At 32.5% G+C, this 18,784-nt stretch overlaps 2 protein-coding genes across 2 annotated transcripts; both read left to right on the top strand.

The window, feature by feature from the left end:
- LOC109350561 (uncharacterized mitochondrial protein AtMg00810-like) lies at positions 6,479-7,147 on the top strand. The gene has a single exon (XM_019591787.1). The coding sequence runs from the start codon at positions 6,479-6,481 to the stop codon at positions 7,145-7,147; it is 669 nt and encodes a 222-aa protein (XP_019447332.1).
- On the top strand, positions 14,712-16,966 carry LOC109350339 (transcription factor PCL1-like). The gene has a single exon (XM_019591577.1). It carries the CDS (start codon positions 15,017-15,019, stop codon positions 15,950-15,952), a length of 936 nt encoding a protein of 311 aa, XP_019447122.1. The 5' UTR covers positions 14,712-15,016; the 3' UTR covers positions 15,953-16,966.

The following is an 18,784-nucleotide window of genomic DNA, read 5'->3' as shown; positions in this document are numbered from 1 at the left end:
TGTCATCAAAGTCTTACACTACCCTTACCTCTCATAGGAAGAAGTTTGATCAAAGGGCTAGAAAACATATTTTCTTGGGTTTCAAGCAAGGTACAAAAGGTTATATTCTTTTAGACATAGCTTCACATGAGATATTTTTATCTAGAAATATCATGTTTTGTGAACACATTTTTTCTTTTGTTCTTGGCTAATCATCTAATTCACATTTATCACCTATTGCTAAATCTGTGTTACCAAATCAATCAAATGATCCTTTTCCATATACCACTAACACAAGTAACTTTTCCATTATACCCAATTCAGAAGCCATATACCCTCAAACAAAAAAATGAACATGTTCTGCCAACCCCTCAAGCCACAAATACCATTCCTAGTCCCATAGATACTGACCAAACTTATAATTCTTCTCCCACAAACATTGATCCTAACCACAATCGAATTCACAATTCCTATAACACAAATCCTTAAGCTTCATTACCTAGACATTCACAAAGACTTAGAAGCAGGCCTAAATACTTGGAGGATTATCATTGCACACTGGCATCATCTTCAGCCTCTTTAGTTCCACCTTCATCATCACGAATCAGGTATTCAATTCATAACAATCTCACTTATGATAACTTGTCTTCCTCTCACAAACACTACTCTTTAGCCATATCTTATATCATTGGACCTGAATTTTATGTTCATGCCATACAACATGATTGTTTGAAAGATATGATCCAAACAGAGCTTGTTGCTCTTGATAAAAACCAAACTTGGATACTTACTAATCTTCCTTATGGAAAGAGATCTATTGGGTGTAAGTGGACGTTTAAGGTTAAATACAGAGTAGATGACACAATAGAAAGACATAAGGAAGGGTTGGTGGCTAAAGGATTCACTCAAACTAAATGAGTTGATTATATGGAAACCTTGAGCCCTGTGGTTAAAATGACAACCATTAAAGTTATTCTTGCTTTAGTAGCTACCCATAATTGGCACCTTCAACAACTAGATATCAATACAACTTTTCTTCATGGAGATCTACATGAGGAGGTGTATATGAAAGCTCCACCTGGGTTATTGGTTAGAGATAAGTGCCAAAAATACCTAATTTTCATACACTTTTCATGGCACTTATCCCATGCAAAAATGTGAAAACCAACTTATTCAACACTTTTTAGATAAATTTTGTGTGTTTGAATAATATAATTTTTTATCAGCTCTTGTCCAAGTTTTCTTTGACTTTCATAAGAAATTGGACCAAAAAGAATGCTTAGGCTTGAAGAAAGAAAGTTTGCTTCACCTTGAAGAAATCAAGCCAAAGTACATGACACATGTGTGCTTAAAACTTAGCATGGTAAGGTGCATGCTTAAACTTAAGCATGACTAAGCAACTTGGTCTTAGTTGGAAGCAATTAAAGTCAAGGAAAAGTTGCTCACAAAGCTGTCCAACCAAGCAACAAGTTGTCCAACCAAGCACCAAGTACCAGGCTAGGTCAGGCAGGCTGCTCAAGCAGGCAGCTAAGCGTAGACCAGGTCAACCAAGTTGCTCAAGCAGGCAGTTGAACACGCACTAGATCAGACCAAGCTGCTCAAGCAGGTAGCTGAGCGTGGACCAAGTCAGCTAAGCTGCTTTAGCAGGAAGCTGAGCGTGGGACCAGGTCAGCCAAGTTGCTCAAGCAGGCAGCTAAGCATGGGACTAGGTGAGCTAAGCGTCTGGCCCACCAGAAAAATGGTTGATTGGCCTATAAGAATGGTTATGTCATGAATTATGTCACAAGCCAAGCAACCATACAAAGCTAACTTTTGGACCAAGTTTATGACCTCATGCATGAGACAAGCAAGTAGGAGGCGCCACCATGCGTGTAGTCTAGCCCACAATAGGATGTCCAAGCTAGTTGGCCAAAATGGGACAAGTTGTTGAGTCACCAGCTTGGGTGAGCTAGACAGGGAGCTAAGCGGCAAGAAAAGGGGGCTAAGCGACCTGCACTTTGCCTATAAAAGGCACACCCATTCCTTCACTTCTACACCTTGTACATACCTTGTAAATTCCTCTTCTTCTTCCCATTTCGATTCTCTCTTCTTTTAGAGTGTTGTTAGGCTTTTAGTTCATAGAAATTCAAGGGGAATGGAGTTAGCAAATAAGGTGCAAAAACATGATTTTGTAACCTCATTTGGAATCAAAAGCATCTCATCTTTGGATAGATGGCTCATGCTCCTACATATTGACTTGGATTATGGTGTAATGTTATTTCTTTTCTTCTTTTCTATCATCTTTCGAATTCAATACATTCAAGTTATTACTTTTGGTTAAGTTTTGATTCTTTATGAAGTTCTTAATGCGATTTAAGCTTGATCACCTAAAACTTGATTTAAAGATCCAAAATTGCTTCTTCTTAAAGTGTTGACAAGTGAACTAAAAAGTATAACCTACACCTTAGTTCACTTGCCACATCAAGCATCTATTTTAAGCAACTTATGTTCAAGGCTAAATGATGTTAATGGAGCATGACGTAAGGTGTGACAACCTACTCCGACGAGTGATACTTAACTATTATTTAGTGTATTACATAAGGTTTGAAAATCATCTTATCATTCTAGGACACTAGATGAAGGATTTAGAAAAGATGTGTGGAATTAACCGAAAGTATAACACAAAATTTATAATGTTTTCAAAATCATATGAGTCAAGAAATAATTTCATCTTTCAAATCAATTTTACCCTCTTGAATTTGTAAATAGTTTGTGCTTGACTTTTTCATGTTTCTTAGTTCATAAAATCACAAAAACAACTTTATATGTTACTTTCTTACTTTTGATAAAATATAAAAAGTATGAGTACATTTCTATTAGGCAATTCTTTGTGGTTCGACATAACCCTATACTATACTACAATTGAACTTTGAAAGAGATGCAAGTGTAAAATAGTAAAGTGTTAACTTATAAATTTTATTTGTTGACAAAGAAAGAAACCTTGAATCAAAGTGCAATTTAATTCATAAATTGTATCTTTGTGAAAAGGAAAAGGACACGGTCATAATGAGTGATCTAACTACTAACTTTTATTTTTCAGTCATTTACTTTCCGCAACTAACATTTATTTTCTATCATTTAAATTCTGCCACTAACCATTTATTGCTTTATTTATTTATTTATTCTTTACCAACCTTCCATGGGGAAGTAGTTCAGTTAATAAAGAAAAACAAAAATAATTATCACTCATTATCATATGTGTTAATTTGCTAAATTCATATCATTATACCAACATTGTAAATTATTCCAATAAAGCCGAGATGGTATGAAGTTGTTAATAATTCTATAAAGTCAAGTTTTTGATCAAATGGAATATTCTTGAAATCATTATGTCGGCGATGGTCATTCTTCCCAACAAAGCCGAGATGGTGATCAAAGAATAAACCTGTAACTAAATAAATCGATCAGAAACTTGCCTTACCTAGCAAGAGAAAAACTCTTTCAACAAATTGGCGCCGCTGCCGGAGAATTACTAGATAAAGGAAATTCATACTTATATGTTTTATCATTAGTAATTGTAAATACAATTTTCTTTTGTTTTTGTATAAATTTATTTTTATTTTTTTACATCTTTCTTTTATTTTTTTTGTTTTGTACATTTAAAAATTAAAAACACAAAAGGAAAGAAAAGTTGGAACTAGTGGAGTGAAAACCCACTATTTAAGAAACTTTTATTGTTGTTATAAAATTCTTTAGGGGATGAGGAGGTACCCCTCATCAACTATTTGAAAAAAATAACATAAAAGGGATTGGAATGAGAAAGGATTAGTGGCTGGACTTTTCAAAGAAGGAAGAAAACTAATTCTTCAAAAATCCAAAAATGAAGCTACTCCCATCCTTAAAGGTTAAGTATTCACCATGTACTTTTTGATGCACATATTTTATTTTGTGATACTTAAACCTACATCTCCATGAACATGGTTTAGTTGATGATTTTAAAATTTAGAAATAATTTTTTAAAGCTAAGAGTGTGCTTGATAAATTTGTGCCAAAAATTAATTTTTCCAAACTTGAGAACTCCTAAAAAGTGTGTTATTTGGTTTACTAATAACTAATTGCTTTACCATTTAACAAAATAAATTCATGAACTTCTGAATGGACTTAGTTGTTGTTGTTTGAATTGATATCTTTTTATTTGGAATTCCATAAAATTATGTTTGGATTTCCATTTATCAATTAGACTTGAAAAATGCTTAATTTTTTACTATAAATATAATTGTCATGAAAAAAGCATGTTGTTTGATTGGAAATTTTGCCAATCAAATTTTATTTCTGAACATAATGTTTTAAACATTAAGAAACTAATGTAAATTGTTAGACTAACCTCAAGGAAAAAGAAATTGCAAGTTCTAATGATTTACAGGAAAACAAGTCCAAAAACAAACAGACAAAAAGGAGTTGGCTCTAAAGGCACCACTATCTTGGAGAGGATAGTAATATCAAGGAGAATGAAATTCTGAGTTCTCCTAAAAAAAGTTTGGTTAGTTTTTTATTCCATTTCTTTCAAAATGTTACACAAACTTCCTTAATATATTTTCAAAATGACTTGAGGACAAGTCAAGAACTTAAGTTGGGGGAGTGTGTATAACATTTTGAAAGAAATTCATTTTGGTGTGTTTTTAAAAATTTCAGTGTATTTTTTTTACTTTTAAGTCTTTACTAGCTTTAGAATTTTTTTTAGTATGTTTAATTTTTAAGTTGTGTTTTCTTTAGTTTATTTTTGAAATTTTTTTAAAAAGTGAAATTGTTGAAACTAAACTTAGTAGATAACAAAATTTGGCTTAAACTTTTAACAAGATCAATGACTTTGTAAATTAACAACATGAGATGAAACTTTGAATTTTTTTGTGAAGCATTATTCATAATGTCATAGTGAGAAAGTTTTTGGTTTTACACAATTGATTTTGTTTGAATCTTTCTTTACTTGGTTGCACACAATTTGATAAGAAATTGTAAAGGCAAGTTCTTTTAAATAGAATGAGCCACTTGACCAAAAATGACCATCCAAAAATAGGAACATCCGTTGCTAACACCTTTGAGCCTTAAAAAGAAAAATTATTTTTTCAAATAACCCTTGAGCCTAATATGGAAAAACAAAAATGAAATCTCCTATACTTTTCTAAGTAAAAAATATAGCATTTTTCAAAAAGAAGGATACGGAAAAAATTAAGTTGGGGGGAATGGTTGAACATGTAACAAAGTGTTCAAAATAAAAATTCTCAATTTCTTTACAAATCAAAAAAAAAAAGTAAAGCAACGCTCCCAAAACAAAAAGGAGTAAAAAAGAGATTGAGAAAAATCAAGAAAAGTTACACAAAAGGGTCAAGAAAAAGAATAAGGAAAGGAAGAAAAAGAATGAGGAAAGGAAGAAAAACAAGAAAGGTGAAAAGGTTGAAAAAGAGTATGTATTTAAAAAGATAAGTGTTGAGAAAAAAATTAAATTAAATTCTTGCAAACCTAAGGAAGACCTTAGTTATCCTTGAAAATTTTGTGCAATCAAAGTAAGTGTTGAGAAAAAAAACCAAATTAAATTCATGCAAACCAAACAAGTTGAGTTTTGAGTGAAACACTTGCTCATTTTCAAATCAATTTTTCCCTCTTGAATTTGTAAGAAGTTAGATCTTTACTTTTTCATATTTCTTAGTTCATAAAATCACAAAAACAACTTTATATGTTACTTTCTTATTTTTTATAAAATGTACAAAGTATGAGTACGTTTCTATTAGGCAATTCCTTGTGGTTCAACATAACCCTATATTATACTACAATTGAATTTTGAAAGAGATGCAAGTGTAAAATAGTAAAGTGTTAACTTATAAATTTTATTTGTGGACAAAGAAAGAAACCTTGAATCAAAGTGCAATTTAATTCATAAATTGAACCTTTTGTGAAAAGGAAAAGGACAAAGTCATAATGAGTGATCTAACTACTAACTTTTATTTTTCAGTCATTTACTTTCTACAACTAACATTTACTTTATGTCATTTAAATTCTGCAACTAACCATTTATTGCTTTATTTATGTATTATTTACCAATCTTCTATAAGGAAGTAGTTTGGTTAATAAAGAAAAACGGAAATAATTATCACTCATTATCACTTGTGTTAATTTGCTAATTCATATCATTATACTTGCGTTGGAAATTGTTCCAACAAACCCGAGATGGTATGAAGTTGTTAATAATTCAATAGAGTCAAGTTTTTGATCAAATGAAATATTCTTGAAACCATCATGTCGGCGTTGAGAATTCTTCCCAACAAAGCCGAGATGGCGAACAAAGAATAAACTTGTGACTAAATAAATCGATCACAAACTTGCCTTACCTAGCAAGAGAAAAAATCTTTCAACAATTGGTCCTAATATGGTATGCAAATTGCAAAAGTCTCTCCATGGACTTAAGCAGGCAAGTAGATAATGGCATGCTAAGCTAACAAGTATGTTACATGCTTCCATATACCACATGACACACTTAGATCACTCTTTTTTCCTCAATATCACTTCTTCTAGTTTTACTGGTATTTTGGTTTATGTAGATGATCTTATCTTGGCTGGTAAAACCTTGGATGAGATAAACAGAATGAAGCAACTTCTCAATTGCAAATTCAACATCAAAGATCTAGGTGGTCTCAAGTTTTTCTTAGGCATGGAGGTTGCTAGATCAAGCAAAGGAATTCTCCTTTATCAAAGGAAATATACATTAGAGCTTCTTCAACATGTTGGTATGCTTGCTTCTAAGCCTTGTTCTAAACCTATGGATTATTCAGGGAAATTAATTCATTCTCAGACTGGACATTATTTGGCTAATCCTAGTTCCTATAGAAGATTGATTGGGAAATTGTTTTACTTGACTCACACTCGACCCGACATCAGTTTTGAAGTGGGACATCTTAGCCAATTTCTTTCCAAACCAATTTATCAACATTATTCTATAGCCATCAGAATATTGAAGTATCTCAAAGGTTCTCCGAGCACAGGAATTTTCTTCTATGTTCATAACAGCCATAAGCTAAAGGCATATTCTGATGTATATTGGGGGGGGCATGTCTTGACACCAGAAAATCAGTATCAGACTATTGTTTCTTCCTTGGGACTTATCTTGTCTCCTGGAAAAGTAAAAGGCAACAAATAGTGTCTCGATCATCTGCAGAAGCCGAGTATAGAGCTATGGCTCTTGCCTCATGTGAAGCACAATGGCTAGTGCAACTCCTAACAGAACTCCAGCATGATCATTCAATTCCAGTTTCCTTATATTGTGATAATCAATCCACAATACATATTGCTACCAATACTGTTTTTTATGAGAGGACAAAATACGTAGAGATTGATTATCACTTAGTGTGTGAGAGAATTCAATCTGGACGTTTACACATTCTGCCTATCTCTACAGGGTCACAAGTGGCAGATATCTTCACTAAAGCTTTGCCACCTAATCTCTTCATTTCTTTCCATTCCAAGCCTGCTCAACATCCACATGCCAGCTTGTTGGGGGGGGGTGGGTGGGTTAATCAACAATGAAGCATACAGATACAAAAACAAAGATGAAATAGTTGAAGGAAGTTAGGAAGTTACGTTAAAAGGAGTTATTCATTTTATGTAACTTTCCATACAAATTACTGGTTTATTTTGTAGTTTGTAGTTAGAATTAGTTAGCAGAATATGTGTATAAATTATAACTCTTGTATACCTTTGTTTTTAACTTGATTCACTTTGAATTCTATACAATTCATTCATATTACCTTTGTTCTTCTTTTGTCTCTTTTATCATGTTCTTATATTTTGGGTTTCACTATTTCTTCATGATGTGTTCATATCATTTCAACACTGGTGATGTGAGAAAATCCATTTTTTGACATGCATTTTTTCCACTCGCCATTGTTGTACCCATCAATTAAGGTATCATTTCTACATTTGGAGTCCTTATCTTTTATTTTGTAATAACTGAAGTATTATCCCATTTTTGTAAATGTGATTGTTTACCTGAGATATGATTTCATTTCTCAAAACTCGATTGTCTAACCATATTTTACACATTTTATTTTTTTTAAATAATTTATTTCTTAAAAGTAATTATGTATTTTCACCATTTACATGTTTACCGAATCTACTTCATGTATGAAAATACATCTGTATGTTCACTAAACCTACTTCATGTTCACTAAACCTACGTCAAGTATGATTTTTTATTTCTAAAAAAGCCATTTCCCCTCACCATTGTTTCACGCATCAATTAAGGTGGGTATGAGAGCTATAATGATTTGTGTTTCTGCAATTCCCTTCACCATTGGTAAACCCATCGAATTTGATGGGCATAAGAGGTATGATGTTTTCATTTGGACTCTACGCATGTTTACAATGTGTGAACTTATAAGTTATGATTTTTATACTCTCTACATGTTTACATTGTATTACCTCATACATGTCCAACAAAAAACATTTTCCTAAATAAAAAATATAAATATATGCAGATTGTGCATGTTCACTCAAATGGATATATCACAAGTAAATTAGGTAACAAACTAATATATAAACAACTTGATTATGATATAGCAGAGTTAAAGAAAAATTCAATATTATTTTCCACTCTCTCACATATGCTACAATTTTCTTTCCTATCTATGTATAAACAACTGAGGCCCATTTAGTTGAGGTGAGAATGAGAAGAGAGAAAGTTAGGGGAGTTTACACATTTTTCTGCTTTGGTTGTGGAGTGAAAGAGAGTAGAGAGAAAGAAAGGTGGTGGATCCCATGGCAAAATTTGTTATCTTCATAGATGAGAAGAAAGTGAGTTAAGAGAGTAAAAATTTGCAAATGACTAAATTATCCCTACCAATTTCACACTATCACATACATGTTCAAAATATATTATTATGCAGTTCTAGCTATTAAATACTCATATAGCCCTTTTATGTGACACTTCTTTTTAATATTTTTAACTATTTTAAAATTATAATTAATATTTTCTTTCAAAAAGTTTAAATAAATACTAATTTATTTACACATTTTAAAACCAAATACATTTTTATAATTAAAACTTAGAAAATAAAGTTAGTATATGATTATTTACAAGGATAAACTTGTATATGTATAAGAAAAGCTCACATTTTGTTCACCATTTTTCATTCACTCATTTTTATTTTACTATCATCTAACTATTATTGTATTTATCACTTATCTCCAAACACATATTCCTACACAAAGTTGTAAGTCACACATGGACCTAAAAATATTATTGTTTGTGTGTTATCATCACTATTAAGGTTCACGAATAAATATTAATCAATTTCTTTAATTAAATATTTCAATTTTAGTTCAATATTATTTTTAGAAACTTTAACTAAATCTATATACTTAATCATTTACATAAAATGATATATTTAGTATTAACATTATATTTCTTAAAAACTTTAACTAATATTTAATTTTAATTTAGAATGAAAAATATTATTAATGTGAATGAGGGTATAATTGTCTATTCCATAGATGAGGAGATAAAGTCACGCTCTCTATCTTCTTCTTTTTTTCTTTTTCTCTTCTACCAAACAACTCATAATTCCAGTCTTTTCTCACCTCTTTCTTTCTCCTCATCCTCTTTCTCACATCTATCTTTCTTCTTAACTTATTCTCATCAACCATTAATGTTTCTTAGGGTATACATACAAATAACATGTGTTGGACTAGACTGTGACTGGGTAGTCTCCAACCACCAAGGAGTTCCATTGTTACCAGGATATGAAAAGAGTAGAGAGACACAAATGAGACATCACGTCTTGAACCAAAACCTTAAGGCATTAGTTCCATGGGCTTTTCTCACTTATAATCTCTTTCATTCATTGTCTAATATTCAATGTGAGACTTCATACTTGAATAAACTCAACAATCTCCCCCTCAAGTATGGGTATCGCACACTTACTAGTCTGCTCCCCCTTAAGTCCACCATCCAAGCCGAACCATTGGCTCTAATATCAATTGTTGGGAACAAGCGAACAATCAAATACTAAAAAAGTAAAGATACGAGAATAACATGAGTAATTTGGTAACGAGGTTCAGCCAATTGTGCCTATATCCATGGGAGCATTGAGAGACTACCACTATGTATTAGAGAATTATGAATTGTGTTTAGCTATTGTTCTCCATGGCTACATTAGGTTTACATAACATAAATATATAGTCATCTACCCCAACCTCTTTATATCAGCTCAAACCCATAACTTGTATTGTTGTTATCTAAAGAATATGAGTCATTGTGCAACAATCTCTACATTGGCGAATATCATCAATCTTCATCTTCCGCCATTGGGTTGGGGGCGCTCCATAGTTTAGCATAAGTGAATGATCAGCAAGCTCAAGCAATGCCTGAACTTGTCCAAGGTAACCAGCTTGGTTAACATATCACCTGCATTTTCTGAAGTGTGAACCTTCTACAATAGTATTGCTCACAAGCTACCAACTCTCTGATCTTGTGAAATTTCACATCAATATGTTTGGTCCTAGCATGATACACCTAGTTCTTTTCCAAGAAGATAGCACTCTGACTATCACAATGCAGCAGAACTCCACCTTGCTTAATTTATTTACCAGCCCCATAAACCACAAGGCTTCCTTAGAAGCTTCACTAGTTGCAATGTACTCTACTTCAGTTGTGGACATAGCAACAACAGACTGAACTAATAATCTCCACATAATTGGCCCACTTGCAAGGATGAAGAAAAACCTCATTGTGGACCTCATATATTTGATTGTTATACCAGTCTGATTCTCTACCTCTGCCTTCCAAACCTTGAACTTGGCAAAGACTTCTGACTTATGCTTCAGAAAATAAACTCAGACCTTACGAGAAAAGTAATTAATGAAGGTAATAAAATACCTAGAACCTCCTAGGGATAATTCCTGAGTGGGTCCCCACACATCAGTGTGAACATAGTCTAGAATGCCTTGAGTCTTGTGTTGGACAACCTTGAAGATAACTCGTGTCATTTTCCAAGCACACAATACTTGCACATATCTAGTTTGCATTTGCTAACTCCTCTCAACAGTCCTCTTTTGCATAATTTTGTCATGTCACGCGTACTAATATGACTCAAACGGATGTGGCATAATTTTTTTAGCATCATGATCTAAATCTACTGATATCTCTTCAGCCACTCTAGAAACTCCACCTATAATTGTTCTCCCTAACAACTTGTAAGTATTCTCAGCAGTCCTCTTACCCTTCATCACAGTCAGAGCACATTTGCATACTCGAAGAATATCATTGTCCCCGTCAGCTCTATAGCTAAATCCTTTTGCCTGCAATATCCCTGTCACCTCACATAACATCTTCACTACACCATCATCCATCACAATTCTAATTTCTCCCCTAACTTGAATTTTTATCTAGAGAGTATGAGTCATTGCACAACAATCTCCACCTTGGTGAATAAACCCAATAATCTCTCATTCAAGTATGGGTACCACACACTTACTAGTTCGCTCCCCCTTAAGTCCACCATGTCCCAGCTGAACTATCGGCTCTGATACAGCTTGTTGGACTAGAATATGACCGGGGAGCCTCCAACCACCAGGGAGTTCTATTGTTATCGGGGTATGGAAAGAGTGGAAGACACAAGTGAGACACCACGTCTTGAACCAAAACCTTAAGGCATTAGTTCCATGAGTTTTTCCCACTTATAAACTCTTTCACTCCACCCCTTATATCCAATGTGAGACTTCATACTTGAATAAATCCAACAACATGAATGCTTACATATTTATATAAAATATTGTAGTAGAGCAACAAAAAATCTTTCACACTATCATACAAGTTGTTAACCATCAACAGGGTCGCATGTTTTTCTTATATGGTTACAGAGAAACTAGAAAGACCCATATATGACAAATTTTGACATGTGCATTGAGATCTCAAAAGTATATTGTGTTAATTGTGGCTTCTAGTGGTATAGCTTCTTTGTTGTTATCAGGGGTAGAACAACACACTTTAAATTCAAGATACTTGTACTAACTCTTGAAAACTTTGTTTGCAACATTCATCAGGAATTTGAACTTACAAAGTTATTGAAACAAACACAGTTAATTATAAGGGATAAAGCTCTCATGGCACATAAGTTTTGCTTTGAGGCACTTCATGAAATTCTTCGAGATATAATGGGTACAACAATGAATAACTCAATTATATTCAGAGGTAATGTTGTACTCTTTGGAGGTGATTTCACACAAATATTGTACAATATTATCTCTTATAAAGAACATACGTTTATAAAGTAATGGCAATGCAACAAAAATCTCAGAATGATACTAAAGGTGGGGGATAAAAAATTATTCGAGTATAATGATAGTTGTGTTGAAGTAGATATTCCAAAAGAACTTCAAATTCTTGATTTTGATAACCTAATTGATGTCATAGTTCATAGTACATATCCAAACCTACAAGATCACTACAAGGATGAGCAGTTTTTGCAAACAAGGACAAACTTGTATCAACAATTGAATTATAATTGTCTTCAATCTCTCATTAACTTCATGTCAATATTTATTAATTGATATTAATAAATGTGTATATGTACAAATGTAGGTGTCGTAAAATAATACATAAGCTCATATTCAATTGATATGTCTGATGCTAATGAAAGTGAATCATTCAATATATTAACTCTAGAATTTCTAAAGTCGCTTACAATTGTTAGTCTTCCCGATCATAAAATCAAATTGAATGTCGGAACTCCAATAATATTATTGACGAATTTAGACCAATCTGAAGGATTATGCAATGGTGCAAGATTGGTTGTCACTAAAATGACAAACCATATACTCCAAATAAAGATCATGTCAAGAATAAATCTCCATGGTCTTTTAAGTTTATCAGAAGACAATTTTCAATAATTGTTTCCTATGTTATGACAATTAACAAATCTCATGATCAATCATTAGAAAGGGTTATATTTACCTAGATTGATGTTCAATGATAGACAATTATATATGACTATGTCAAGAGCCCAAAGCAAAAAAAGAATTGAAGATATTAATACATTAAAAGGATGATCAATCACTAAAGACAATAACAAATATTATTTAGGAAGATGTTTTCCAAATTCTCTAACACATATTTTTTAACTTTTTTTATATTGTTTTCCAAAATTTTGTTTATGACAGTTTTTGTATATTCCAATTTATGAAGTTGAAAATTAAATTTTACCATTGATCAACAATCCTGTTTTATAATGATAGTAAAATAACTACATCAACGGTCAACTACATATACATAATCTTCCATGAGATTAGTAGGCTCAATAACATTTACATTAAGTCTTTATGGTTTTTGTTGTTTAAATACCTAAATACAAAAAACATTGTCACTCCTTCTAATGGAAAAGTATCTTACTAGTATCTCTAAAAAATTATGAAAGTTTAAAAATGTAAATAGCATAATATTTCTTTTGTAGAATCAAGATAATACCTAACTTAGCTTGTTACATTGTTTAGTATAATTCAATAATATCAACTTACAAATAGGACATAAGGATGTATTAGACAAAATAACTCCTTTGTATATGATGTATGACCCACATTTTTATTAAGAATTTGTGTTGATTATTTTTTTAAACAAACGAATAAAAACCACAAAAGTTTGATATTTATCTTATTATCAAAAGATAATTTTTAACACATATCATTTTGGTGGATAATAAATATTATATCATACAAAGAAGCCATTCACCTATTGATGGTTTTGATTTTTTTATGAACTCGTTTTGCCTTTTTTTATTCTTAATAATAACTTATATTTTTAAATTTTATAAGATAAATAAAATGTTTAAATAAGGAGAAAAAATGATATCAATTAACTATACGTCATTTTTAATATAGATTTTTGCGATGTAATTTTACTATAGAATAGGTTTATTATAGATGTAATTTTACTATAGAAATAGATATAGATCTATAATAGATCTTTATGATATTTATTATAGATTAATACACTATTATTATTATTATTATTAGTTAATTAAAGAATGATGACAAGAGTAATATTATAGTGATTAGCATGTCAGTCGGTACTTTATGTCTATTGACTCATTTTTATTTTTCGAATTTTAAATATAAACACAGTTTCTATAAATTTCTTAACTTGTGCCTTTAATAATGATTAGTGTGTCTTTAAATATTTTTTCGTGTGGGTCACATTTATTCTTCTTGTGGTGATGAAGAGGGAAAATAGAAATAATGGAATATGTGGTATTATAATGATAGACTTTTTTGGGTAAAAGATGTGAAGTTTCTTTTAGTAATTATTGGGATGTTAAAAAAGAATAAAATTGGAATATGAAACTTATATCATGTTGTTTACTAAATAGAATTGAATGAAATTATACAAGTTGAATTACTTGAATATCATTTAAATATACTTTGCATTTATATAATAATAAAGACATAATTAGAATATAGAAATTAGTGGACATCATATACATGTTTTGCCTTTTATTACATTGTAGTATAGATATACTTGGTGAAGAAAGAGCGTCCACCAACATGATAGAACAAAAACGAAAAGAAATAGAAAAATTCACCAGATCTTGCAACACATACACTGGAGTAAATAAAGACCCTAAATCCCGGAAAAACAAAATCTGATAAAAATAAGAAGAAAAGGAAAATAGTACCTAAATAAATAAAAAGCTGAAAAAGAAAGAAAACAAGATCCACCTCGAATCTCTCTCCACCATCCACCTCACCTCTTTTCTCTTCTCCCACCACTCCCTTCCTTCACACACAATTACTCTTCTCTCTCTCTCTCTACCCTTCAATCATATTCTTGAGAGAGATTACTCTCCCAAAGAATCAATTCCCTCTCTCCACTAATCCCTCTATTTTTTCATCATCAAAACTATTTAGAAAGTAATAAAATTCAACTCCTACATCTTACAAATCTTGTCTTGGCTTGTGTGAACCTGAAAGGTAACACCCAACTCAACTAGTTTTGTGTCTTAGATTTGAAAACAAAAGAATGAGGGAAGAAGATTCTAACTGGTTTTCAAGATGGGAAGAGGAACTACCCTCCCAAGAGGAACTTATGCCCTTATCTCAAACCCTAATAACCCCTGATCTTGCCATAGCCTTTGATATCACTACAAATAACAACAACAACATCATTATTCAACAACAGCAAAATCTTCAACTTCAACCACAACAACAACAACAAAGTCTTCATCTTTTGCAGCAACAAATTCCTACAACACCTTCAAACCCCACTACCCAACAGCAACAACCCTCCTCCGGCGACTTTGCTGACTCCGGCGAGTTGGGATCAGCCAACGGCGCTGATGAGCCTGCCCGGACACTCAAGCGTCCGCGCCTCGTGTGGACGCCGCAGCTCCACAAGCGATTCGTGGACGCCGTGGCGCATCTCGGCATCAAGAACGCTGTCCCGAAGACTATAATGCAGCTCATGAGCGTCGATGGGTTAACCCGAGAGAACGTCGCGAGCCACCTGCAGAAATACCGCCTTTATCTCAAGCGAATGCAGGGGCTTTCCGGTGGTGGCTCCGGTGGTGGCGGCGGTGTTGATGCGGCTACTGATCACTTATTCGCCAGCTCGCCTGTGCCGCCGCATTTCTTGCAGCAGGGGAGGACTAATTCGGATCATTTCTTGCCATTTGTGCAGGTCCCTGCCCTTCAACACCACCACCAGATGGCGGCTGCAACAGCTGTGCAGCATCCTCAGCTGCAGCAGCCGCAGTATCACAGGCAGGTGGGGCATTTCGGGTCACCACCAAATGGGCACTTCGAGCATCCTTTCCTGTCTAGGCAGCCTCAACAGCAGCTTCACAGAATGGGAGCACCAGTGCACAGCCCAGTGGCTGGTTATGTTGAGGACAAGGAATCGGAGAATGCGTCAGGAGGAAGAAAGGTTCTTACTCTTTTTCCAACTGGAGATGATTGAATTTGAGTAAATTGGGTGTTTGTTACACAGACTAGTCATCTTTTGTTTTTAATCAAGTTATTCTACTTGTCTTTAGTTGCACCTGTTATCTTCTGAAGTTAAAAGCTTGGTCACTTGGTGGTGTATTTGAGTTTGGTCAAAGTCCTAGTTGTTAATTTGTGTTAAGAGTTATTGATAAAGGACAATATTGGAGTTACTAGTTGGTATTGGAGTATAGATGTGATCTACAGATCCAAAGTTTCAGGATTCATGCTTTTGTGGCATAATCAAATAGGGGTTGTGTACTAATAAATATTTGGAATTGATTGGTAGAGGTCCCAGTAGACAATCACACATGTAATTACCTTGTTGGTAGGAGTCTACATGTCCTGTGTCAGCTTCTGGTGACTGACATTCCCCTTTAAGTCACTCTCGGATGGAAATAATGCCAGTAAGATCATATGTGAATCAGTAGTTGTGTGGTGTCAAGACTTCCTATGTTGATTTATCCTGGAGTTGTCTGGGAATTGGCTGCTGCTCAATATAAACTGGATTGTATTTCTGCTTCGGAAGTTTTCGGCTGGTATTCAGGGCAGGTGTGTTACTGCTTGGAATGTTTTCTATTTGCATCCATGGAAGGGATGTGGCAAAAGCAACAAGGTTTGGTATTGATGTGCCTACAGGTGGTAATAAATGTGCATTATATTCAGAAAAAAATTAATGGAAGCATATCTCATTTGCACTTCCAGGGAACCTCTATTGTCGAAGACTTGTCTCCCAAGTGTCAAGTTTTGTGTCCTTTAGAGGTGAGTTGTACATTTTGATTCTATAGAAGACTTAAAAGCCTGATGTAAGGCAATGATTAAAAATCTAATCTTACTCCAGTGTGGGGTTAAGTTCTATATTCTAGATGAACTCAACTAAATTAGTTTCCATAAGTTTCTAAATTTACCCTTCTTAAAAGACAACCATAGCTCTATGTTTACTTGTTCATTTCTTCTTTTACTTTAAGTCCTGATTCTCTCATGTACTGAACATCCTAGTGAGTCTTATTATTTGATTATCCATTTCCTCGTGAGCCGGATCTATGCTATACTATGTTTTAGTGGCATAAGGGATAATGTTCTAACTTCTAACTGTTCATATTGGCTCTCTTTTCTGGTTCTGAATGAAAATGTAAAAGTAAAAATCATTTGTGCATCTTGATGTTCTTGAAGAAATAATGTTTTAGTTGTTAACCAGCTTACATTTTAGCTGAAACAATTGGTTTATTTATGTAATATTGATGATTTCTGGAAAGTGAGATTTTGGCTACAGTCATTTTACTCTTTCATCTTATGTATTTAACACCAATAACCATCTTTGTTCTGGAATATTCCTCACTCTTTATGATTAACCTTTCTTTTTTATGTACTCTGTATTGGTTCTTACTTGAATAGTTCAATTTCAAATTAAAATGGTAAGTTTATCCCATAATAAGGTAGGTTCAACATGTATGTGAGCCTCCCTGAGTTGTTTTGATTTTCCAGTTTGCTATTAAAATTTCCTAAGTTTCATCATGTGTTGTGTATCATACTTTTTATTTTCTTGATTGCGTTTATCTTCTTCTATTTATTTATTTTATATATAAAAAGAAGTGGCTTCTTGTTTTCAGCATGACTGGACCATTTTAAGTAAAGCTTATAGACAATTTACTCTCTGTCCTTTCATGTTTTGCTTGAACTTTGATTCCTTTTTGTTCTTGATGGCCGATATATTAGTTTTGATGAAAGCATTGCATATTTTCTGTTCAAATGGCAGTGTCTATTTATGGCTGTCAAGGGAACAGAAAATACATGAGAATTGGCATGGTGAATTAATTAGTTAATACTATGGTTCTTTTTACAAGACATTCGTGTTATTAATATTATATAATGGTTCAATCGATAGTTCACTAATTAAATTGCATGTTAGTGAAGTTATATATACATATATAATAATAATAATAATAATAATAATATTCAGACATTAATAAAGAATGTGGTAAAAATGTCTTTATTTACATATTTGTTAAAACAAAATGTGTAACTTCGAGGTAGACCATATTTTAGAAGTCTAAACAAATATAGTAATTGTGTGATCTTTTACAACATTTTCGTAAAAATTAAATCAATTTTATAAAAATAAAATTATAAATTTATATTGAAACTTGTTAGTATGACTCGTATGGTTTAAGAAAAAACTTACCGGTATGATCAGTTTTGATCGGTATAATTATATGACCAATATAAATTGATATATTGTACTAATATAGGAATCGATTCACTAGTTTAATGGTTGAATTGGTTGTACGATACGATTTTCATAATATTGTTATATATTTTCTATGCATAATTTATTATTTTTTTCTCCATTTATTCATATGAAAAGATTTGATTATCTCTATTTTTTGTTGTCATTTAGAAATAATATTAAATGAGAGTAAAATTATATTTTTACAATATCTTAAAAAATAAAAAATTTAACTAATTTTATTAGTATACATAATTTACTTAAGGAAGCTTTTATAATGAGGATATTCAGTATATATGCTTTTATAGCAACAGCTATATAATGTTATTTTCTTAGCACTTGAGACAGCAACATGTGGGTCTCATGGCATGTGAAAGTAATTAATTTCCATTTATTTAAGATTTGATACGCCACTATTTTTCTATTCTCAGTGGATGAAAGTTTAACTCTATTGAAAGTCAACAGTCGTTTTCTATAAGAATCTTGAACCACCTACCCATTTTATGTGGGAGCATCAGATAATGTGTGACATTACATGTATTATTTACATAACTTATTATGATTTTTATTGAAAAAATATAT

Source organism: Lupinus angustifolius, chromosome LG06 (assembly GCF_001865875.1).
Source record: "Lupinus angustifolius cultivar Tanjil chromosome LG06, LupAngTanjil_v1.0, whole genome shotgun sequence".
NCBI classification, from domain to species: domain Eukaryota; kingdom Viridiplantae; phylum Streptophyta; class Magnoliopsida; order Fabales; family Fabaceae; genus Lupinus; species Lupinus angustifolius.
Note: the sequence above shows the minus strand (reverse complement) of the source record. Positions and strands in the feature narration are given on the sequence as shown.

Excerpts from the sequence above, each read along its gene's own strand:
- LOC109350561 (XM_019591787.1), top strand. The coding sequence starts at position 6,479 with ATGACACACTTAGATCACTCTTTTTTCCTCAATATCACTTCTTCTAGT.
- LOC109350339 (XM_019591577.1), top strand. The coding sequence starts at position 15,017 with ATGAGGGAAGAAGATTCTAACTGGTTTTCAAGATGGGAAGAGGAACTA.